The sequence below is a fragment of the Patella vulgata genome, chromosome 6 (genome assembly GCF_932274485.2).
Source record: "Patella vulgata chromosome 6, xgPatVulg1.2, whole genome shotgun sequence".
NCBI classification, from domain to species: Eukaryota; Metazoa; Mollusca; class Gastropoda; family Patellidae; genus Patella; species Patella vulgata.
In genome coordinates, this window is record NC_065884.2 from 29,955,373 (window position 1) to 29,981,711 (window position 26,339).

The 26,339-nt window shown below is 37.2% G+C and overlaps 1 protein-coding gene and 1 long non-coding RNA gene across 2 annotated transcripts in view; one reads left to right on the forward strand and one right to left on the reverse strand.

Moving 5' to 3' along the window:
• Positions 1-19,040, forward strand: part of LOC126823880 (uncharacterized) — a 44,440-nt gene extending 25,400 nt beyond the window's left edge. The window contains exons 5-18 of the mRNA XM_050552928.1: positions 336-450; positions 3,067-3,142; positions 3,248-3,322; positions 3,569-3,717; positions 9,646-9,798; positions 10,151-10,321; positions 10,538-10,673; positions 11,233-11,346; positions 11,532-11,583; positions 14,059-14,214; positions 14,410-14,712; positions 15,411-15,698; positions 16,479-16,748; positions 17,146-19,040. Of these exons, the coding sequence (XP_050408885.1) occupies positions 336-450; positions 3,067-3,142; positions 3,248-3,322; positions 3,569-3,717; positions 9,646-9,798; positions 10,151-10,321; positions 10,538-10,673; positions 11,233-11,346; positions 11,532-11,583; positions 14,059-14,214; positions 14,410-14,712; positions 15,411-15,698; positions 16,479-16,748; positions 17,146-17,378 (2,291 nt within the window). The 3' untranslated portion in view covers positions 17,379-19,040. The remainder of the gene's footprint in view (positions 1-335; positions 451-3,066; positions 3,143-3,247; positions 3,323-3,568; positions 3,718-9,645; positions 9,799-10,150; positions 10,322-10,537; positions 10,674-11,232; positions 11,347-11,531; positions 11,584-14,058; positions 14,215-14,409; positions 14,713-15,410; positions 15,699-16,478; positions 16,749-17,145) is intronic.
• The window catches only part of LOC126823881 (uncharacterized), a 74,415-nt gene that overhangs the window by 1,580 nt on the left and 46,496 nt on the right, over positions 1-26,339 (reverse strand). Inside the window, exons 3-4 of the long non-coding RNA XR_007681354.2 lie at positions 26,175-26,267; positions 25,354-25,502 (exon numbers count right to left, since the gene is read on the reverse strand). This is a non-coding gene — a long non-coding RNA (uncharacterized LOC126823881). The remainder of the gene's footprint in view (positions 1-25,353; positions 25,503-26,174; positions 26,268-26,339) is intronic.

Sequence of the window (26,339 nt, forward strand, 5' to 3'; positions counted from 1 at the left end):
CCTGGCTTTGATTCAATCGGATTTTTTTTTTAAAAAATTAATTTTTCGCGAACAACAAAATAGCGACTGATTTATTGCATAGCGAGCAGCATGGAACAATGAAATTTCAATTCTACATATTATATCTTTGTAAATACTGAACAGTTTTTGGACCGACATTCATCTTTCACAATAAACAAAATTAGAAGTGATTCTATAGCGCTAAAATGACGAATCTGGATTTAAAGTGTTGAATGGACATCACTCTCTCTCTCTCTCTCTCTCTCTATCGATCTCGATGTTATTATGTGTTTGATTTGGGGGTTTTTACGACAGAGGCTATATTTATTTTTCAGACGATAACTTCAATGCACCTTCTTCCAAACAAAAGAGAATTAAAAGAGAAACTGCAACATTACCACCAATCGTTATTGATATATCGGTACATGTAGACAAAGAAGGGTTTAAAGCGTACGGTTATTTTATGTATTTTAATTTTATATAAATAATGAACATCATATACTGTATGTTTTAAAATGGAATGAAATAGGGTTAACGTCAAACTTTTCTGCATCAATCGGTCTAACGATGACGGACACACTCTACGCAGTGCGCTAAGAGGGAAACTTGCGTTTCGGCTTATTTTTCATCTTTTACGTGCATGCTAATGACTACACGGAGTAAATATTTAATTCAAAACATTGCACAACCCATGTGGTCATATCAGCTAAATAAAAAAGCTGTTATTGGAGTAACATTAGAGGCGCAAGAAAATGAAACCCACATATCTAACACATTGTTTAATCTCTAATCACACTGTAACGTTACTGTTGTTGTTACATCCCTAATCCTACAGTTAGACCCGTGACCTCATTGTTAGATCTCTAATGACACTCTAAAGTCCGGCCCACACCGCCACGACTTGCCCAGACTCTACTCAACGAAACGTCTTGTCTCAGATAATCAGTGCAGTGTGGACAGCCCCACGACCACGATTCAATCGATTTTCATCGCGTCGTGGCCCGTCGGCCCGACTGAGCATGTCTGCAGTTGCAGAGTAGCATTTAGTCATGTGACTGTGCAGTTCATGTGCTCCTTGTTTTCCCGCGAAAATTCAGGATGACAGATTTTTCGAGGAGTCAACTTCAGCGGCATCTTGGCAAAATATAATGTCACTTTTATGCTTCCGGTTTACTTTTGGAATCACTCGCTAGAGGGAAGTGGCGTAACTCACGACGCATAATCTGTGAGAGTCGGGCCTGTGTGGACTGGTACCGTCGTAGGCAAGTGAAGTAAAGACGCGACCCGATTTTTTTTACACCTATCTAAGACGCTGAGTCCTGTCGGGTTGTGTGTAGTCGTAGCGGTATGGGCTGGGCTTTAGACCTGTGACCAAAGTATTTTATTGTCGACTCTTAGTTTTAGAATCTTTGTTTCTTTGTGTCACTGTAGTAAAAGTAGAGTAGTTCAAGTAAAGCCCGGTCCATACCGCTACGACTACACACAACACGACGAGACTCGGCGTCTTGGGTAGTTGTAAAAAAAAATCGGGTCGCGTCTTAACTTCACTTACCTACGACGGTACCAGTCCACACAGGCCCGACTCTCACAGATTATGCGTCGTGAGTTACGCCACTTCCCTCTCTTCCGTCCAAAAATCTGCCATCTTGAATTTTCCCGGGAAAACAAGGAGCACATGACCTGCACAGTCACATGACTAAATACTACTCTCTGATTGGCTAAACAACAGTAAGACAATTGATCGTGTCGTGTGAGTGTCCACACAAACAAAATGGGTTACGACTGCAACCAACTGCATCCGACTACGACTGAACATGCTCAGTCGGGCCACGACGCGACGAAATCGATTGAATCGTGGTCGTGGGACTGTCCACACTGCACTGATTATCTGAGACAAGACGTTGCGTCGGGTAGAGTCTGGGCAAGTCGTGGCGGTGTGGGCCGGACTTAAATTTAATGTAGGACAAACTCCTGCTGTAGCATGCAATGCGAATATCTTCTAAGGATTATAAAACAAACATCGTAGTACGTTTTACGTCCTAATAGTGGGGTAATGTCAACGAGCTAGCCAGGGGTAAGATGTTAAAAGTATATTGCGTATATATCACAATATTGAAATGAATATAATCACCTGGTACATTCTTTTAATTATTATAAGTGATGAAAGCGCATGTGTTTGTTGTGGCGGGGGGGGGGGGTGTCATTGGTTGATCAAACTCATCATAATTTGATTATCTTATAAATAAAATTTGTAGTGATATCATATCATTAGCAAGGCAATGATGAGCAATACATAATCACATTTAAATAAATCCATTACAGAGACTTTCATATAAAGTTTCTATGTGAGAAAGATTTAATCGAGGGTCTTCCTTAATACCGTCTAGAATAAAGACTGTTTGAAATAGCCTATAAGGCTTCTAGCCACACTTTAGACATCTGTCAACACTTGACGCTAGACTCTTCTAATATTTATAACAGCTTAATTTTAATGATTCACTTGTTAGGTATCAGTGTTGAATGAGGCTAAGTGACAACCCTTTTATTTGAGTAATTGTGCAATCTCATCGTAAACGAAGTCTTACAATACTGAAGATGAGGCCGAGTCGTTTCATGAGCGTGGTGTCTTTTTGTGGTGATCATCCAAATAAATCACAACGAGGGATAAGACATTAATTTTAGGAACTCTTTAATAGAAATGCACTTGTTGTTAATAATAGCTTCATTCAAGCTAACATTTTAAAATCATGGCCGGTAATAAAAGATTAAGATGATATTGCGTACATATGGATTTGTGCTTTAGATGATCCTGATAAATAGGAAAGTCTATGATAAAGCCCTCATTTAATACATTTTAGAGAAATAATAGCATCAGTCTATAGTTTCTTAGAATAATTTCAGGCAGTTGTATAAAAAAAAATTCCTTTTTAAAGAAACGATAAAAGGTTGCCTTCAAAAAAAAAGTTTTTCTTTTTAAAATTTGGATTGGTTTCAATTTTTGGTTTAAGTTATGCTTTTTCGGTTGCGAAAAAGATGAACCAATATATAACTGCATTTTCTTTCTAGGTGGCAAGACAGATCGAAAAATGATGAAGAAGCAAGAGCCGTCGTAAAGAAATATTTTACGCACGTCATCAGTGGGGTAAGAATAGTCTATTATATGTTGCTAAACTGTAATGTACATTTTGACTATTTAGGTGACAAGGAATATAAAGTAGCATGTATGTCTATAATTTTGTTCTTGCAGATAAATTTGAGATACCAATCTATGAAACCAGATTTAAACGTGGTTGTTAGACCGATATCTATAACCATTCATGAGGTCGGTATATAATTATATTGTAAATATTCATCATATACTTATGTACTTTACAAACACTTATCAACCTTCAGAAAAGTATAATTCTTCTTACTATCTGAAATGTGACTATCTCTTTCTCCAAGACTGTAACCATTTCTGTTTCATATCAAAATTAATATAACTTTAGACTCACCTAAGTGTGTATTAAAGGTCGAAGCTATGGACTACTTAGAGTAGTATACAGTATTACTGTCTATTTATTTGCAGATTGAACGTCCATTTACAGATGGCATAAAGGAGATAAGAAATGGCGTAGAAACTGTAAATGCTGAACATGTTTTAACTAATTTAACTAGTTGGATTCAATCTAATACAAATACTGTTGGCAATTATGATCATGTCATGCTATTTACCGGGTAAGTGATAGATATGAACAGTGCATAACATTTTTATATCAAGTGGAAAAGAGAGAGAGAGAAATGGGGTTTAACGTCCACTCGACACAAACTAGGTCATTTCGGGACTAAAATATGGTTTAATTTTATTTCAATAATTCGCTTGCGCATAGGGGTCTTTAGCAGTGGGAGGAAGCCGGAGTACCCGGAGAAAACCCACGAGGTTGGACAGGCGACTCCACTCCTTGTCACGTTCAACCGGGGATTCGAAACCACGCCAGTCGACTCAATGACAGACTTTATGATACAGCGCGCGCACGCTAACCATTCAGCCATCCAACCCCCCTCACGTGGAAAAGAAGGAGAGTCAAGTTGCTTAGTTTTGCAAGTAAAATAGTAAACCTATATAATATACATTAAAATCAATAAGGGAAAGAAAAGATCAAATTATTGGTCTATAAACAGAATAATAATAATAACTAGACCTGAAAGCAGCACTGAACCGGCTTTCAGGAATCAGACAGGAAGTGTCATACAAAAGCCCATTCATCGAGCTACCAACCGATACTTTAGTTGTTTTGATTCAGTGACACCCGACGGAGAAATCACGATTTTCGCAAGAGTATCTATTTTTTTACCGTTTTTTGGGGTGTTTTTTTTTTTTTAAATATCGGATATTTTTTCGACTACATCCGGTTTACAGATCATTGTTGGGATAGATTTAACAAGTGGTATTGGAACTTAACTTCCTGTACCAGAAGTTTCAGAAACATCCATTGAACAATTTTTAAAACAAAAGAAAACTAGAAGAGCATTTTCAGATAAAAAAAAAATAATAGAGGGTCTATCGATAGAGAAAGTTTAAGAAAATCGCTGACCAGTTTTCGAGATATAGGCGTGCCATGGTTCGGTTCCTGATCACGATATCTGTATGAATGGGGTATATAATACGATAGACCATTCATCGGGGGCCACGTAACGATACCTTAATTCGTTTAATCCGTTGATATCGGATGGAGAAATCGCGTTTCTCCCAAAAGCATCCATTTTTGCGGGGTTTTTTTTCAAAATAACGGACATTATTTCGACTACTTCCGGTTTAGGGATCATTGTTGGAATTGCTTTATCCAACGGTCCGACCATATGGCTTTATGTTCCAGGATTAACATCGATTAACCCTTTTAAAAAAATAAAAGGGTTTTGAAATGGGCAGAAAATTCGAAAAATAAAGGGCGATAACTCTGAATGAAACTTATATTACTGGAATCGGACCACGTAATGATACCTTAATTCGTTTAATTGTCCATCTTCTTTCAATTTACCAAAATTGCAACTTGAGAACTGTATTAGTGAAATTAGAAAATGGATGTCAAAGAACTTTCTAAAATTGAATGATGATAAAACCGAATATTTGTTATTAGGCTCAAGGCATCAATTAAGTAAATCTGCACAAGATAACCCCCCTGTTGTAATTGGTAATTGTGATATATTTTCATCTTATTCTGCTCGTAATATTGGCGCTATCTTTGATAGTTTTATGCTTATGGGAGCTCAAGTAAATAATATTTGTAAATTGTGCTATTTTAATATTAGAAATATAGGTAAAATACGTAAATGTGTAACTGTAGAGGCCACTAAGTCACTTGTTAATTCTCTGGTCACTTCTCGATTAGATAACTTTAATTCACTTTTAGTTGGTTTACCTTTAAAGCTTATAGATAAATTACAAAAAGTACAGAATACTGCGGCTAGACTTGTTACTTTAACTAAGAAATGTGACCACATAACTCCTGTTTTATATAATTTACACTGGTTACCTGTTAAATATCGAATTGATTTTAAGATTTTATTACTTACTTTTAAATGTTTAAATAATTTAGCTCCTGTTTACCTCTCAGATCTTTTAGAACTTTATACACCTGGCCGAACATTACGTACATCAGATAAACTACTTTTAAAGCCCAAAACTGTTCAACTAGTCTCCTATGGTCAGCGCTCTTTTAGTTATCAAGCACCTGTTTTATGGAATAATCTACCATTTAGTTTAAGATGTTGTACATCTCTGTATTCTTTTAAAAAACAACTTAAAACACATTTATTTAATCAGGCTTTTAACTGACTCTGTATACAATCGTTAACATGCCCATAATCTTGTTGTTTATGTGTGATTTACATTGTCACTTTGTAAAGTGCCCCTGAACATGTTATATGAAAGGGTGCACTATAAATATGCTGTAACAATAATAATAATATCGGACGGAGAAATCGCGTTTTTCCCAAAAGCATCCATTTTTTGCGGGTTTTTTTTCAAAATATCGGACATTATTTCGACTACCGGTACTTCCGGTTTACGGATCGTTGTTGGAATTGCTTTATCTGATCACATGGCTTTATGTTTCAGGAGTTTCAAAAAACATCGATTAATCCCTTTTAAAAAAATATAAGGGTTATAAAATGGGCAGAAGATTCGAAAAAATTCGAAAAATAAAGGGCAATAACTCTAAATGAAACTTATATTATTGGAATTGGGTGGACTTCAGGTATCCAAAAATGTAGGTCAAATTTAAAAATTTTGAAAAATATCAAAAATTGTCTCGTAAACAACGTGTTTTCAAATTTCGAACGATAAAAGCCATAGGTGAATGTTTAAAATTGAAAAATGTGAGATAGCCATTGTCTCGGAAAAGATTCAGGGTTTACAAAAATGTCATTTGTTCGAAAATAGGTAAAGAATTGACGAAACCACGGCCAATTTTTAATTTCTGGCCACAGTTCAAAATTCGGCCACTTTTGGTCTGCCCAGAAGTTTCAAATATAGTTTATCAAGTCACCACTACATGATTTCCCGATAGAAATTTGGTACCAGATCGATATATGCTTCCGATCATGGAGAAATAGGCAACGCGGTTGTAAAAACAATAGTCTTTCATCCAAAAGTCTGAAAGCCTAATAATAAAAAGTTAGGTAGGATGTTTGAAAACCATCACAGAGAATTAACAAAACTAGTAATGAAATGAAACAGAAAACAAATAGGTAAATCAATTCTCGGATTTAATAAAAAAAAAAAAGATGGATAAAATACAACAAGAAGAAATATGGCAACACCCGAATGTTTATGTGCTCAAGAATTTTTTTTTTACGTAAATAAGTATGTGCGAAAGTGAAATGAAACTTTTACCGCATTCTGTCATCCATAATATATGCCAGAAAAGGTGCCAGTGTAGCATGTAACAGACCTACAGCGCAAGTTTTAAATCGTGGTAACTGTATGTATTTTAACAATGGCACCTCAAAAACTCACTACAGCAAAATGATGGAAAGTTACTGGCTAGTCAGGGCACAACTCCCTGATCCGTAATCATTTCTCGGGGAACAAGGTTTGGTGATTGTTTCTAATAGAAGGGACCCCAGTGAAGATATTTGTAGTTTGATATTCCATACAAACAACAGCAATTGGAACACTGCATTGAGAGCACTGCAAACTTTCTTAAACTGAATTCTGACAAAACAGAGTACATGACCATTGGCTCAAAATCATGTGTTTAATCATTAGATAGGCACCCCATTCGTGTTGGAAGTGATCACATTAGCCCCGTTCAATCTGCTAGAAATTGGGTGTTATGGTTAACACTACCATGGATATGTCCAAACAGGTTGCAGCGGTATCGAAGGCATATAACTTTCAGCTGTTCAACATTGGCCGTGTACGGAAATACTTAAATACAGATTCAACTAAATTTTTGGTGAACTCTTTAATCACATCTAGATTGGACTATTGCAATTCCAGCTTCTTCTCTTCGCTCATTACAAAAGATACAAAACACTGCTGCACGTGTAATCACCAGATCAAAACCCCACGACCATATTACACCTGTGCTCAAATCCCTTCACTGGCTGCCCATAAACAGGCGTATTCAATTGTAAATAATCCTACTCACTTACAAGTGCATCATCCATGGTTTAGTTCCTGACTATCTGAGCGATGTTCTACAAATCAAAAGCGGAGAAAGAACAACTCGATCAACATCAAAACACAAACTTTGAAAGTGTCCTGTGGTGATAGGGCTTTTTCAGTGGCAGCACCCATCTAATGGAATAAACTCCTAGCAATATTAAAGGAAGCCAGAAAATTAGAGTCCTTTAAATCATTCTTGAAGACTCACTTATTTAATTGTGAATACCAATATGTCGGCAGCAATTGGCGTGAAATATATTCTTTCAATACCAATAACAATATACACAGATGATATGTAGTTTAGGGAGTTTTGGAAGACACGAGAAACGAATATTCCATTTCCAACCTTATGGGAATAATGGGAATAGAAATAACATACAAAAATTGAGCATTTTCCCGATACAGGTATACACATGTAATAATAACAACCATAAATTGTTTCAGTCATCCATGAATCTTACCCTTCATTTACAGCTATCATAATACAGTATAATGCAGTAGATGATAATGTATTTTATCGTATGAGATGTGTCAAAAGTCTCAGTATTTTGAATCATCTAGTGGTATACGCGTGATACACGCTGCAAATTGTATGTTTACAAGTCACTTAATAGTTTTCTAATCTTAGCGACCGCTTTGGAATTGGGGAATTTATAGTATTTTAAAAGGGTATAGGCACTAAACTCCCAACACATTTAAGGGTCAAATCGTACAAAATTTTCATAATGGCCGAATAGATATCTCTGAAATGTGATAAGGATCACCCTAAGATGATAAATATTGGTATGAATGTTACTTTGTTTGCGGTTGTTTAGATTTATTCGAATGAAATTGCTTGATCCGATAGTTTTTGGTACAAAGGCGCCTTGATAGGGCAAAGTTTGGATTCTCCGTGAACCATATAAAGGGGTTCAACAAAATTTGGTAGGTATGTTGATTGAGTGGTACTTTTCAATAATGCGTTCACAAGAAAAGGGTGGGACATTATCCAGAGGCGTGCATGGAGAAGGATGGGAGGGGGCAATTATCCGTTTCATGGTGAATCCAAACCCGGAGGGGAATCAAAATAAAATTTGTTGAAATTTGAAATTATCTTTGTTATAATATTTGTTATAAAAGGTTTATTTCGTCTGATTTTACATATATATTTAAAATGTTTCTTTTGTCGCATGTCTCAAAAGCAGGTCCTACACCTGAATATTGGATTGGCAGTGAAAGCATATAACGGCCCAGGCATGATCAAACGTCTTTACGTCGCCAACATTGACACCATGAAGGGACATATTTAGACATTGTGGACTTCTTGATTCTCTTATAACTCACGATGGATTGCAGCTAATTTCAGAACCATATTGTAGATTCATGGATGCCTGGAACAATTTATGGTTGTTATTATTACATGGGTCTGTAGTCGCAAAAATGCTTAATTTTTGTATGTTATCTCCTTTCAAATTAGGTCATCAGCTTGGCAATGGCAATTCGTGTTTCTCGTCCCCACAACCCCTGAAACGACCTATCACATAAGTATGTTGCTATTTGTATTTAAAGAATACTTTTTGCGCCAATTTCTTTATTCATTTTGGATTTTAGCCGCCATATTGGATCAACTGTTTGTGAGATGAATTGGAAACTGTCCAAAATGAGTCTGGTGACCAACAAAACCTACAAAATGATCTATAATCCGGGTCATTTCGCCAACACTGTTTGTCACGCTCAATTATTGTCGCATCTTGGATTTTCGGTTCTCCTGAAGTTAGCCAGTAGTTTTCAGAGGTAGAAAACCCCAAGTATCTTAGGTAGGGTCCCTTCTATCAGAAACCATCGTCAAACCCTGTTCCCAAGAAATGGTCATGGATCTGAGTGTTGTGCCTCGACTAACTGAGTTACTCGACATCCCTTGTTTTTATCATCATATTTATTTATTTTCGCTTTTATTTTCGAAACGATGGCCTAAATAACCTCAAAGGCATGTCACTTTAATATTTATATTACAGATATGATTTATATAGTACTGGCAATGAAGAGTTTACAGCCGGGTTAGCTTCTGTCGGTACCTTGTGTAAAACAGACGGCACCAGTGTGTCTGTGGTAGAAGACCGAGGTGGATACCAGAGTATTGTTACAGCTACACACGAATTGGGACACGGGTAAGGATTTTACTTAAATAAAACACGTCTACGTATTATTAGGTAAACGACAATTTAACCTTTATTCTTTAATTGCAAAAAATTAAATGTTCAGAAATTAAGGGTTATTGTAAACAAAAATGGGCGTACACGCAGACATTGGAATGTTTGTTCCAAAAGCTCCCAAGATCTAAAAGAATAGAATTTGTTGGATTTGACACAGTACTGGCTTTAACAATACCAAAAAATAGTTGGGTTTTTTTTGGTTTTTTATTCTAAACCATAAACAAAAGAAACCTTGAAAATCAAAATAATTCTAGTGACATATATAAATATTACTGTGTGGTCAAACAGATGTTTTATATTTCTTCAGGACAAACGCTGAGCATGATGGAAGTGGGAACCCGTGTAAAGCACTGGAAAGATATATAATGTCACCTAGAACATATAATGAAACAGCAGAAACTGCTCTTAACCCATGGAAATTTTCTTCTTGTTCTAAAGATTCCTTTAAAGCCTTCTTATCAGAACTTGTAAATAATTCGTAAGTATGTTGCCACTTCTTAGATATGTTCTTAGTTATTAAGACAATAATACCAAATATTGAAGTAGTACCAGAAGACAAGCTGATTGTAAAACCATGGACGGCTTCGTGGAAGAGGCATGGTATGCTTGCTATTTCCAAACACCTGTTGCTACTCGTCACTGGGCACGTCTGATTTTGTTCTTTCGTAACAATCTTTTTTTTCTTCTTATCCAGGGACACACAAGACTGTGTTACTAAATCAATAAGCCAGACTGGTATACCTAATATTACTAATGAGCTTGCTGGTCAGTTGTATGGTCCTGATGAACAGTGTCGTCACATTTTCTCCGCTGATTCTTATGTATGCCGTGTAAGTCTACTACTTCTTATTGAAATAAAGATCTGTTGATTGGTTAAATTGCCGTGGGAATTCACGTTGAACAAAGTGTGCCCCATTTTCTCCGGAATGCTCCATGTTTGACTCCAATTATTTTTTGTTGCGATCATATTATAATACGTTTTCTTTCCTGCATCTCACATCTTAGAAAACTGTACATTGTAAAAAAGATTTAATATATAACTATACTCAACAAAATTCCAGGGTTAATATTTGGACAATCATACTTATTAATAGGATGTGTGACCCTGACATACATTGTACATATCATCTTATATGTATACTGACGGTAACATATATTTTATCTATATGATAGATAAAGAATATTTAAGTCATCCTCTACCCAGTAGACCTCGTCTTCTAAACCGCCGGTTCAAAATATCGTTCCAGTACTGACGGATATTGTATACCGGGCAGATTAAGTTTACACCTGATAATTATAACTTTGTTTTTTGGAGTTCACATAGCTGACACATTATGTTGTACCGTAATTTCTGACATAATATGTTTTCGGTTTTTTTTTATATTTTAGGATAGAATTTTTGGTAATGAGACTGATATATGTAGAAAGATGTTTTGTCATGTAACTGGTACATTATGTCGAGGTATAATACCAGCTCAAGGTACTTCTTGTGGAGATAAAAAGGTATGTAATTATGGCTACGTATAATCAATAAAACAGATGTATAGTACTAGAAATAAAGTAAAAATTTCAAGCAGAAATTCCCTTCATCTTCTAATAGTAGAATTTATTAATCTAACGGATTGAAAGAAATGACATGAAATCGTAACTTGGTGTTTTTAAGGGGGGTATTTTTATATAATTTACAGTGGTGTATTCAAGGTGAATGTGTAGCAAATATACGTGCCCCAGATCGAGCAGGTATGTACAATGCAGTTGGTCATTTTAAAGAACCCTTCCAATAGCCATGTTGTATGGCACATATCCATTTGCACTTGTTACATGAAAACGCCAAATCCGATATTATTCTAAAAAATAATATATGTGTGAAATATTTTATCGGTCAAAAACACACACACATTAATGAAGTGTAACATAGTCTCTAGAAAGCTTGAACCCGCTGTAGCCTCTGTATTTTAGGCTGGCATACCAATATGTGATATTGGCATCCAATAGTATTTTGTATTGTCGGTTGTATCACACCACGTTTTCCTGATAAGGCACAATCAATTACACACTTTACCGAAGTTCAGGTAGATAAGCATTGCTCAACTGTTCTGTAAGTAGCGTAGGTAAATCACCCAGCACACCAAACTAGTTCTAAAACTGTTGGCAAACGGGCTCAGACTTTGTGCGAACGGAGTAAACGTAGTAGCAGCTGTTTACGGTCTGTTTAAGGACTCCATGGACGGGATAGGACTGGTTTGGACGCGAAGGGGGCTCTAAATGTTCTCCGTCCTGCAATTAGACGGAGTGACAACGTACATGTACTTAAAACGAGAAGGATGTCTATGAACGGAATTGTCGTACTATCAACAGAATTGCCGTACTTCGATCCTAAAAGCGATGTGCTACAACGTGAAGTGGTCGGGCATTAATTAACATTTAGATGGATGTGAGTCTTGGTTTGCTTCAGGGAATTCTGCTGCTGTCCATCTGCAGACTCCATAGGCAAGTTCAGGAGGCTCGGTATCTTGGGCCTTATCTGGTTTGCCATCACAAGAGCTGGAGCTTGGGATGCTTCGTGTAGTACTAGTGTCCTTTTGCCACATTCTTTGGGTGCATAATGAAACAAAGGAGGCAACTATAGTACTATATTAGAATATCTTGTTCTGCACAGCTCGAAGTGTTGAACGGGAATGGGGTTGTACAAGCAATAGAAGCGCGTTCACACGCACTAAGAAATAGATGAGGACAAATTTAACTGTCTCTGAACGGGGTGGCCGGGTTACAAGTTAGTGAAAACCAGTTGCGGACTTACTGGGAATGAGGTAGAACTAGTTACGAACGGGTTTAAACTGACTACGGAATGGGTTTGAACAAGATGGATGTATCGAGGATTGTCTATGAACGAACTGGGATCGTATTATAGATATTATTTACACAATCTACCCCGACCACAATCCGTTTTATTATTTTCTAGGACGCTATAAGGCGTTTTTTTGAGAACTTGTTTGGTGTGATGAGGGCTTAAAGCCTTAACCCTAAATTTTCTAGTTCTTAATATTTTAACTAGAAAAGCTTCATTAACATGGCAGTCACAAGAACACAGTACTCCGACCTCACATGATTTTACAAATAAGAGGGTTAAGAATTAATTTTGATGTTTTTTTCGTCTTTAAAATAATAACCATGAACCTAACAAAGTCATATTACTTTCGTGTTAAGTTTGGGCAAATTATTTTAAGAATCTAAGAAGATATTTGGTGCGTTTTGTTTAATTGTGCCCTTGAATAAGAATTAATCTCGTAAAGTCATACTATTAACTGCCATTATAGTAGCGAAGCCTCGTAAAGTTCGCGAATTTAGGAAAATAGGGTTAAACTTTAAGGCTGAATTTGCGATATTGGCGTATTATGATATTTTGATATGAACATCCTAAAAATTTAAAGGAAGAAATACGAATTCATTCGTGGGCGCCTAACCAATCTCACTGGGCATTATGGGTGCCCTGCCAATTATATTATGGGCGCCCATGATCTCGTCGTCGGCGGCCCACCAATCTCGACATTATGGGCGCCCCTCCGGGATGAGGCACCCAACCAATCATGCCGTTTTAGGCACCCATTGATCAAGTCGTGGGCGCCCAACCATTATGCATTATGTGCGGCCCGCCATCATATATTATCATTATAAGGTGCCCCACCAATCCAATCATGTCATCATGAACGCCCCCCCGGGATAAGGCACCCCACACAGATCACGCCGTTCTGGGCGCCCCATAAATCAAGTTGTGGTGTCAATCGTGTGATTCATTGTGATTCATTATGAGGCGCCTCACCAGTTTGGGGCCCCTCATATATAACTACATGTTTGGCGAGGTGGTCCCCCACCAATCTCGTCGTGTACGCCCAACCAATGTCACTCGGCTTTATGGGGGGCCCACGCTGATATAGGCACGTTGGTCGTTGGCTTTGTATTGCATCCAATGGAAAAGGCGCTTCCGGCGATCATTGGGGGCGCCGATTTTTTCAAGGGGTGCGGTGGGGGGGGGGGGAGCTGGCCCCCTTTCCCCCCCCCCCACCCGCTAGAAACGGGCCTGATTACAGCATTTCAACTGTTGATTGTGATTTCCAGATCCTCGTTAAACTATAAATTTGTTTATGGGATAGATGGAATATACTTTATTTTAAAGACAATTACGGGCACTGATCAAATATTTTTTGAATGTTTCAGCTGGGTGTATATATGGAGACCATGATGGCACGGTACCTAACGCAAAAGAATCAGTAACTTGTAATGATATCAAAACAACTTTTAATGGTTATTGTTACAAAGGATATGCTGACAGTTGCTGTGAAACCTGTGCACAAGTGAAGACCAATAATTCAGGTAATCTATGCTGTTCCGAAGAGGAAGTTAATTCCAACAATAACGTTGAGTAAAGTGTTGTGGTTTCAATCCCAGGCTTGTACATGACACGGGGTAGTTATAATATTTATATGGTATTTGTTATCATATTATATCATATCCTGTTATATTATATATCATATCAAATCTTATCAAGATATTTTTTTAACTCGACAGATTGCTTGTATGGGGATAAGGCCAAAGATTGTAATGTTAATAGATGTGGAAAAAAATTAGAAAATAGCGACATGCTCTATGACGTAGATTGCTGTGGTACGTGTGAGGGAATAACCACTGACATAACTTCTACCACGACCACAACAACTACCTCAATTACACCAAGTTGCACGGATGTTCCTAGCGTTAATGGAAAAACCTGTTCTGAATACTTACAAGACCGAGGGAGTCGTCAGTGTTATGAACCAAAAACTAAGGAGGCATGCTGTGCATCATGTAGACAACGTAAAGAAAATATACTTGGTAAGTAATTCACTCGAATTTGTTGATTTAAATCGAAAAGTCAGGATTCAAGTTTTGGAACACAAAAAAGGGTTATATCTCAACACTGACTTTCTCTATAGACGAAAAAATGTTCAACAAAGACAAAGAAACAATAAATCGACAATTTTCGTTTTCAGTCCAAATCAAATTTACTGATATATGTGCGTTTGTTGTTTGTGGTATATTGTGCCATGCCTGTAGGTGTGTCTTGTGTATTTGGTTGTGTGTGGTGCTAAAATTCGTCGAGCTCATAAATACATTATCAATTATACCGAGATGAAGATATATGTTTCGAAAAACATTAGATATTGCAAATTATTGTTGTTGAAAAATATACACTATATATAATAAAACAAATAATATGACTAGGGCCATTACGAATGATACATCTCTCTAATTGTAAGACGTGCTGATTTATATTGTTGGTTTAATATGTAATTTATTTCTATAATTCTATTTTTCATCGTCATTAGAAATATAATACCTTCAGAAACAAAACAGTTTAAGGGTCGAACATATGACCCTTTTATGCTGGAAATACCCGACTACTAACATTTAACTCCCTGTATGCCCAGTTCACGTTTAGATAGCATATTTCCCCTTGATTCGGCAACAAATGTTAGCAATATTTTAATTAGACTGATTTATATTTTATTTTAACTTTTATATAAAAATAGATTGTGAATATGGTGATAAACCTGAAGTCTGTGACATCAGTTCTTGTGGCAAACCAGTAGAAGGAGGCGGGACGTACACAGATGCGTGCTGTAAAACATGTGCGACTGATACGACACCATCGACACCAACAATGATGACTGATACGCCTTGTGTGGATAATAACGACATTGATGGTATGACGTGTGCTGTGTATATAACCAAGAATGGTAAAGCTAGTTGTTATTTGAGTAATGTTGTAACAACTTGCTGTCAGACTTGTACAGCGTATAAAGTTATTTCTCAACCAGGTATGTTTTTTGTTCTATTTATTAATCTTTATTAGAATTGGAATCTTAATTTTAAAAGGATCAGACCGATTTGGCATGTGTAAAATGAAAAGTATTGAATTAAGAAAGTTTCATGTGTAGAACTGCGTATCTATCTAAGTCACACCAGAATCATACACAGCATTTGATCATTTATTTTTAAAGGAAAAGTCATATTTGAAATATACAAAAGAAAGCCTACCACAAAAGTATTGTTACCTTTTCAAATATCCAAAATAAATGAGAAGTGATATCAGGCGTGGGATTAACGGTGGCTAAGTGAGTAAGACGCTTGTTTGCTACTCTGGAGATCGCGGGTTCGATCCTGGTGTTGGCCGTGAAAGTTCATCAGGATTTTTCGGCGTAGTTTCCCGTTGTCAGCGGTGCAGGACGGAGAGCCTGACCTAGTCATTCGTTCGGATGGAGCGACGTGCACGTAAAATATCCCTTGGAAGTTGGAATTCCCATACCACAATGCATGGCGTATGACCGTTTTTATTAGCCCAGTTTGCAGAATAGTAGGACGTAAAATCCTATATCATTTTGACTGTAAGGTTATATCGGAAGGATTGCGCGAAAAATCTGACAAACCTTTCCCAGATCCCGTACTAGTTTCACACATATATAGGTTTTGAAGAAAATAGCGGACTCTCGCTCGTGCTTTGTGTTTAGATTGGAGTAAATCAGATTTCCGATAGCTAGTTGAGCCTGGGGTCATTTTGAATATATTATAATATGCCACTTTTTGTCTTTTTTGTGTAGGTTGTGAATATGGTGACCGAGAGGCTTCCTGTTCTTCTGTTGATTTTACTAGTTTTGCGGCATGTGGTACACAGAGTAAACAGCAATGTTGTGAAAGTTGTGCTAAGTTGAAAGAGCAACCGGTATCACCGTGTAATGATACGGCGGGTATTGGGGGACTATCTTGCAATGAATATATAGCTAAAAACAAAAAGGTCTCGTGTTATAATGAGGATGTTAAACGCTTGTGTTGTAAATCTTGCCATTTTGTCGCAGACGATAAGAAAAAAGGTAAGTATGTAATGTCTTCGATTACTGTCTGATATTTTAAAGTAACAAGGGGACTGAAATCGAAAATTTCCAATAGTTCTCATAGCATAAATCTCTTATATTCCTTTAACACTGGTTTTTTTCCTCGTGAGATAAACACATTTATAGACATAATTTCACATTTTTCAACAAACTACCAAACGTGTACAGTGTGTTAATAGAGTCTGTGTTGGTGTCCATATTATTGTTGACTGGCAGTGGCACATAATCCCATGGTAGCCTTGCTATGGAGCTTTGGCTTCTAAGTACCCATTGGAGCTGTGTACTGGATCTAATATGCAATATTAACTCGAACATCCGACAGCACTATGTGAGCTAATCAATCTTTGATATTAGTAAATAATTTCCTTTTTTTCAGGCTGTGAATATGGGGACTTATATGCCGATACTTGCAATCTGCTTGACTTTAGCAAGTATGATAATTGTGGTACAACAACGAAATTTTACTGCTGTGATAAATGTTTAAAGTTAGATGATTCTGACAATGCTGATCCTGGTAATGCTATACGAAACGGTGGGAGTACATTGCTCATTGTTAGTCTGCTTTGTATTGCGTTCTGTTTTTGCCATACAAATATGGGGTTGTTATAAATGCCAAAGAAAACTATTTTGATTAACCCACGAGAAAACGTTACTTCGGACACATTCCGAACCAGTTGTCTTTCATACATTAAGTTTGTATTATATTATTCATTGTGCATCCTACTCATTTGTATATCTTACTAAAGATTCACTGTGTGTATAACTTGTACTTTGCTTACATACAGTTGTCATCAAAAATTAATAAAATACAACGGGATATATACCTGGGGCAGGTTGTTCAAAACTCAGTTATTTTAACGACCCGTTAAACGTGTCGTTTGGTTAATTGTTGTTAAATATATTTTACTGGAAAGTCAAGTTAGCTAACGGCCTGATTAAAGTTATTTTTTTTAAATTCAATGTGCATGTAATATAACTTCATAGAAGTTAGTATCAACAAGAATCTGAAGAAAGTGGGACAACTGTGAAGTCTGTTCACAAAATTTGATTAAATACAACAAGATAACTGTAAAATGTCCTACAGAAAACACTGTTAAAAATCTATAGAATACTATAGTATTTTCCGATAGAAATTTTACCATAAATCTGTTGGAAAAAGTATAGGATATGCGCCCTAGAAACTGTAGATCATTTCCTGCAGGCTCCCAAAATTCTGTAAAATACTATATAATTTCATCCTACAGAAAACAAACTCCGTAGAATGTTCTATAGACTTTTATAGAAAACTACACTGGTATTCTATAGCTAAGGGTATAGATAGCCGACTCATGCCATCGCTAAACCGATAACGGGGCTCAACGCCGTCGTTAAATATAACGGCAAGTTAACATGTTAAAGATAACGGGGCTTCCTGCAACAGACTTTCTCTCCGTGAAAGATAACAAACTGTTAACACCATGCGAGTCTTTATAAGTTAACAGAGCTTTGAACAACCGACCCCTAGACATTTTAAATAGGGATCAAGCGACGTTGAATTATTTTTCACCTGTGGACAGCGGGTTCCTGGTTATACTAACAACAGAATCCATAGAAAGAGGTCGAAAGGGACCGAAAGTCGAGTGGGTTAACAAACTAGTTTGGCTGTTAAAAGATGAAATCTCAAGGTCAGATTTGATGCACTTAAGCTACTATTTAGAATTCGTATAACTGCTTTTGAAATCATTGATTTGTACCCATTCCTTTCAGTGCGCCACTAATATTATCACAGCTAATGTCAACGGCTAGTGTCATCCCTTTCTTAATCAGTTTCCTAAAATGAAGTGTCCCAGATCAGTTTGACTACAAAAATAGGGCTTCAGACTTAGTCGAATTTTTTTGGCTATGGTAAAAATAAGACTGCACTTTTCTGATGTCTTATAACTTCATCTTCGGTTTAAAATATTGTATATTTTGTTTGTTTTCTGATGTTTTTTTTTTTTGTTTTTTTTTTTGTTTTTTGGGGGTGGGGGTATTGGGTTTTTTTATTTGTCCTGATTTATGTCAAATGAAATGTTAGAATCTCAAAAACACCGAGTATATATGCTGTGTATATATTAAGGGTAAACCTTTAAACTATAGTCAAATCGAGGGAAGAAAAAATGGTTGTTAGTAGTCTATATTTAAATATGCCGGTATTATATACTAATACAATGTATGCTGATATAATATTGTTCTAGGAATTATATTTGTGGGATTTATAATATATTTGTAAATAAAACTAATGAAATGGTTCGAGTGTTTTCTGTAAGATCGTGAAGTTCGAGAAATAGCCTATACGACTAGACGCCGTTTTCCATAAGCCTGGCGCACACTGCGCGACGACATAGTCGATTTCGGTCGCCGACGATGAAAAATCAAAAACTCGCCTAGTGTGAGAACTCGATGGCTAGCGATTTTCCGTTGCCAATGACGTTTGATATGAACGTCCTATCCGTCGCTTCATCGGCAACAAATCGTGTAATGTGCTCACCTCGGCGACAAGTTAAGCGACAAACAAAGAAATAAATCCACTTATTAAACCAATCATTTTTGGTTCGTCTTCTCATCTGACACAACCACACACGTGGTTTCTCAGAATTCATTTTTGTTGCATGGTAATCTAATTTAGGCCTAACTGACTAATTGAAATTAAGTTTGCAATTCTGGCATACGGTAGGCCCAGTGGATTGTTCCGTCTATATAGCAATATACTCAATTATAATATAGTCCAAGGATTAATAGATGGTAATTACAATAGGCGTTTTTTTCCAGTACCTGTACCGAGAAAACCCATCCAGAACGCAGGTTATATAACAATTCTTCCAGATCCTAGTGTAGTACAGACAAATAAAACGAAATTTTGAACTATAAAAAACGAAACGAAATAGGATCTGTGTTCTAATCTCAGATTGTTATATTTACTTTTACAAGTACATTTATGTTGCCATTCACGTACTTCTATAGTTTGTATGAATTGGACGTATTTTCTTCAAAAAAAATATATCACAGACGCGCAGGTATTTACACATGACTAGGGTAAAACTCTGCATGTAATATGAATTATTTCTGATACTAATTGGGTTTTTTTTGTTTTTTTATATAAATATAATGTTTTATAATACTAACATAATTTTCCGAATATAAAAGAAGACATGGTTAGCTCAGAGGGCATTAAAAAGTTTAGTGAATTTATGAAGTCATTATTGTTCTCCATCGTGAAAGATTGGTTTCTTGAAACTTGTGATTTGTTTATTATCTTTATATTTTAGTGTTTCATGATAACATAAAAAAAAGTCACATAGAACTTAAAAGACATCGTTCTAAAAGTGTAATTTATTTATGCTAATTATACAATTAGTTAATACCGTAGTTAGCTAATTAAACCCAGCAAGCCTCTAAATGATCTAATATTAAATTCAGAAGGACTGCACCGCATATAAACACACACTCATAAGATAAACCGGTGGACAAGACACACAACACATTGATATTTCACGTAATAAACAGCAAAAGTATATATCAAATCAAGTGGATTATAAACATCATCGTAGCCTCTATCGAGTGCACAAGGTTTCGGAAAAGGGGGCATAATATGTTGAATACCGATAGGATTCGCCATCCTGTAATCACGATGCTTCAAACCTAATTTGAAAAGAATCCTTCAAAACGGTAGCGTTCACAAACCAATTGTTGACAGATTGACGGACAGGGTGGCGACATCATGCGCCAACACTGATATGTGGGCTTATACGTGTACACAACATTGCCAGCTAACTACCCATTCTGAAACAAACTATCTGTCCATTATTAATAAACTGTCCATTATTAAAAGACTTAAAATGCATTATGTAAGAGCTAAACCTGCCTATTACAGGCTTCAAATGTTATACAAATTATTATTTAGACATTTATTCACATGCCAAGCCTATAATCAACTTTCTAGACTATCGGATGGCTCAGATGTTAACGGATTAAATTACGATCGCCATTTAATGATGTTGTGTATTTGGATTCATACAACACTAACATTGGGCGTGATGATTTTGATTTTTATTATAACCGCCATGACATTGTAACATATCAGATAAGGGGCGTAACTATATTGAGTAGAGATAATACGGATCCACTACACAACACCTCTCTCCAACATCAAATGTCTCCTGAAAAGCATAAACATAATAAACACAATAAAAGGGAAACTGTCACTAGGTACATAGGTACTCTGAATACCATTTTTCCGTAGAAATGATGTATACTCAGTTGAGTGGAAAGGAGGTCCGTTGTCGGACACTATTTGCTCGGGTAATCCGTATCTGCCGAAAATGCTTCGTAAGGCGTCAATAGTTGCTTGAGCATTAGTTGTTCTCATTGGACCATAAATCTCAGGCCACTTAGAGTGAGCATCGACCAATATCAGGAAATGTTGACCTTCGTAAGTAGCAAAATCAATGTGGATACGTTGACATGGTCTGGAGGGCCATGTCCACGGTGTTAATAGGGCCTTAGCTAGATTATTTCGTATTTGTATACATTGCTGACAATCTCTAGAAATACGTTCAACATCTAAGGCTATGTTAGGCCATCATACATAGCTTCTGGCTCGGCTTTACATTTTAACTACCCCAAGATGGGCATTGTGAAGTTCGTCAAGGATTTTGGCTTGTATAGCTGGAGGTATGATTATTCGGAGTCCCCATAATAAACATCTTTTTTCTATAGAGAGTTCATGTTTGCGATGAAAGTATGGCTGAAAGTATTCGGGATCTGGACATTTTTCCGGCCAGCCAACTTGAGTAAGACGAAGGACACTGGAAAGGGTTTTGTCGACTCGTGTGGAATTTCCTATGTGAACAGGAGTAATCGGCATTTTGTCCAATCTTGGCGAACTTGCATAGATGTTTCTTCGGTAGAGTGATCTGATGTCTTAGGACGCGTAAATCTAGATAATGCATCAGCGTTCACTATCTCGTCGAATTTCTTATACTTAATGTCGTGCGTGTAGGATCAGAGTAAAGTGACCATCTGTGGATTCTGGCGGCAGCAAGTACTGGCGTCGGACTGTCTGGGGCCAAGATTTTCAGAAGAGGCTTATGATTGGCGTACAGGATAAACCGCTTGGCGAAAAGGCACATATAGATCTTGGTTATGCCAAAGATAATGGCTTAAGCCTCCTTCTCGATGTGACTGTAGTTTTTCTTTGCACCGTTGAGAGTTCTTGAGGCATAAGCTATCGGTCGTTTGCTGCCATCTAGAAATCTCTGTGAAATGACAGCCCCAATACCATACTGACTTGCATCACACTCAAGGATTAGAGGAAGCTTCGGATTGAAGTGTGCCAGTGCATATGAGAACGATAAGGCTTCCTTGCAGATGAGAATGCTTTCTGACAGTTAATATGCCCTGCCTCCCTGAAGCAATCGATTAAGAGGATGAACTATACTACTCAATGAAGGTATGGACTTCTCAGTTCAGTAGTATTCTCGGGAACAGAAGCATCGCGGATTGCCTTTATCTCATCTCTAGGTGAGATTCCATCTTTGGATATGACGAAACCCATGTAGATGACTGAATCTTGAAGGAACTTGCATTTTTCTAATTTCAGTAGAAACCATATTTTGAGAGACGTTGAAATATCGCTTCTACATTAACGATATGGTGTCTGTCGTTGGCTCCAGAAATCGTTGGATGCAGATGATATTATCTATGCCTTGGGGTATTATATCCATAGTTCTCTGGAAAATGCTTGGAGATGATGCAATGCAAAAGGGTAACCTCTTGTAACGATAGCGTGTTGATTGTGACGTATTGTTGACTGTCTTTATCAAGGAGTAACTGTTGGTAAGCACATTTGAGGTCGAGTTTCGTAAACTTATAGCTTCCTGAAAACGTCATCCGGGAGTGGAATTGGATATGCTGGGATATTGAGTTGAGGATTCACAGTTATAGCGTAATCTCCACAGGATCTTGTGGAACCATCGGATTTAGGAACATGAACTAAAGATGTCGCCCAATCGCTATAGTCAACTTTCTCGACAACACCTTCGCTTTCTAATCTCTGGAGCTCTTCCTCCACAGCAGGCTGTAAGACATAGAGTACTGGTCTTGTTCTGTAGAACTTCGGTATAACATCAGCTTTCATATCTGGATATGTCTGAATAATATTCTCTAATTGAGTGTTAGTTATCTTGGGCTGGATGCGGAAGATGTTGTGTCAGTCGAGCTTGATTCTGGATAATCAATCACTGCCAACAAGCGAAGGACCGGAACCTTCCACTACTGTAACTGTTAAACGGATGTGCTGGTCTTTGTAGCTTGATTTTACCAGTGTAAGAATGTAAACTGGCATTTCAAAAGGAATATCCTTGAAATTAGATCAATATGTCTGATCAGAAATTATTGATAGCCCAGAACCAGTGTCAACCTCTATTTCTAAACCAATATCGTTTATTCTGAACGGAACTGAGCATTCCAGACTGATGTGGGTTTATTTTAAATATGGCTACGGGTTAATTATCATCTTCTTCGTAATAATCATCTTCGTAAGTAAGTTGATGAACTTTCGACCTTCGGGAAAGTTTGTGTTTCGGATTATGACAGGCACTTGGAATGTCACCATGTCTGTTACAGTTGTAGCATGTAGCATTCCCGTATTTACAGTCATCTCGCTGGTGGTCGGATTTCCCACAACTCAAACATGTGTAACCCTTGGATTGCGAAAATAAGTTTGAATTGTTTATGTCTCTGGATCGATGCCTGGATTTTTTTTTGGAGCAGGCATGGTTGGGACAGGTTTCGGAGTGTACGATCGTCTCTGGTGAATTTGGTTTACCTCTTGAGATAATATTTTGATTAGTTGAAGTTCGGCTAAATCTTTGTCAGCTGTTTCATGGGACAAGGCAATTTTTAGACAATCTTTTAAATTCTTTGTTCCTGACAATAACATTTTTTGAATGATGGAACTTCTCAGCCCACAAACACATATATCTCGCAATGCCTCTTTATGGTGCTCTCCAAAAATGAAATGAAATGAAATGGGGTTTAACGTCCAACTGTTCTGCTCCTAACCTGGGCTAATGAAAACGGTCATACGCCATACAGTGTGCTATGAGGGAAATTTTGCCAGGGCAGCGGCGCTACGGCCTACTCTTATATCGAATTCCAACTGCCAAGGGATCTTTTACGTGCACGCCAATGTGTACACCGGACCTAGGTTTTTCGTCCCATCCGAACGACTAGACAGCTGTCCTTGTCAGGCCCTCCGTCCTGCATTACTGACAAGGGGGAAACCACGCCGGAAAATCTGGATGAACTTTCTCGGCCAATGCAGGGATCGAACACCCGACCTCCAGGATAGCGAGCCAGCGTCTTACCCACTTAGCCACGTGATCCCCCTGGTGCTCTCCAAACTCACAGGTAGCGGCTAATTCTGATAATGACTCTCCCGGTTGTTGTAAAACCGAAAGCGTTCAGCTACAATGAGCCTTGGCGGAGCCATATGTTATACTAAAATGTCTACCATTTCTGCGTAGGATTTTTGGGATGGTATAGGGTAGAATAGGTGGTATCCCCGATGCAGGATATGAGGATAGCCCGTCGACGAGAAGTTCGTTCCTCATCTTCCGGAATTTCATTGGCCACGAAATATTGGCCTAAGCGCTCAAAATAACGCATAATATTACCAGTGGTGGAGTGAGTCAAAAGGTTCAATTTTACCCAGTAGAGACATTTTTACCAGTGGTGGAATGAGTCAAAAAGGTTCAATTTTACCCAGTAGAGACATTTTTACCAGTGGTGGAGTGAGTCTACCCAGTAGAGACATTTTTAAATTTATCTAGTCGCCACTATTTGGTGTATTTGGATTCATACAATACTAACATTGGACGTGATAAGTTTGATTTATTATGACCGCCATGACATTGTAACATATCAGATAAGGGGCGTAACTATATTGAGTAGAGCTAATACGGATCCACTACACTACACATGATTTAATTTAAAAATGGAGAAGCAAGGCTGAGTCTCGATCAACAAGAAACGTTGCTACGATAATAAACAAGCTATGCCAAAACTTCAAACAGTAATAACGTCGCTCAGAATAAAGTAATTTGAATGAAATTTTTAATATAATAATTTTGAATCATTTGTTTTTGGAACTATTATAGAAAGGACAAGCAACTCCATGTGTAAATCTTACTTAATGCATCTTTAATAATATACAGTTATTTATTAAGAAGTGAGTAATGTTGATACATTACACCAAGGTCCGGGGGGGGGGGAAAGTCCCAGGGGCCCCATAAATATATATTTAGGTTGGTTTTCTTTACGTTGGCATAACCGGTATTCGTGTCGTAGAGCCCTCAATCCCATCCATTGGTCTTAATGTCCTTGCACAGGTGTGTGTGTTGAAAGGTGGGGTGGGGGATAAGTTTTTCTTGCTTGGGCACATAACAATTACCTCGGTGGCCTTTATTACACCATTATAATCGACACATTACACCATATATATAACAAAGGGTGGCGTCATCGCTTTGGTTTAATTGTTTGAAAGTTTGAAAGATACACCCACCTTAAGATCCCTCTATTGATAAAATTTTCAGATTTCTTTTTCGTTTTCCTGGACTGAGAGAACTCTGTAGAAAATCAAACATGTCGGCTATTGAAGAATATTCATCTGTTTGACAATGGAATCCGAGGTTGAGATTACACGATCGCTTTCTGAAATAGTAAAAGAATAGATTAAGGAGAAAATACTGAACAAAAGTATTCCTATCTGTCTGCTGTCCAACGTTAACAGTTCTTTCCTGGAGTTTTACCTCCACTTCCACCAAGGGTGATATCGTAGACAATGAAAACGGTAACAGCACATTTTGCTAAATATTGTTACCGTACTGGTTGTAGTAGTTCTATTTAAATCTACAATATTTCAGATAAAACTTTAATTTTAAAAATGAATGTATGTAAACTCTAAGGACAATAATTATTCTATTTCTTCAAAACACTGTGTGTGTTTGCTATTGAAAGGTGACTATAGTCAAGGGTGAAATGTTACGTAATTCAAATGACATGTTAATTTATTATAATCCCTTATTGTTTATAAAACTGTTATAGATAGAAAGTAACTGACAATATGGTCTGTCAGGAAATCTGGGTCTTATACCTGCCCGAGCTACCTAGCGTACGTTAGTTTCAACCATTCAGGCCATCTCGGCACACTTTGGCATGTACGTAAAAGAACCATTGGCAATTGGAATTAAAAGAAGAGTTGGTAGAAACGCTGCAGTCCAGGGAAACTTTCTTCGTGGCAATCTTCGTCTTTATTAGTCCAATTTGTGCAGAAAAATAAAACGTTGAAAGTTTGATTAATAAACATTTAATAAATACGCTTACCTATTTACATTGGTCTTAGTTTCAGGTTTATTCAATAGATCGTTTAATAGTTGAATAAGATAACTCCTTTTAAGTTTATTCTGTTGTTGACCTCTAAAATGGAAAGAATAAGACATCGGGTGTGTGTTATGTATTAGATGTATAGTTCAGATTGTAAGGGGTGGG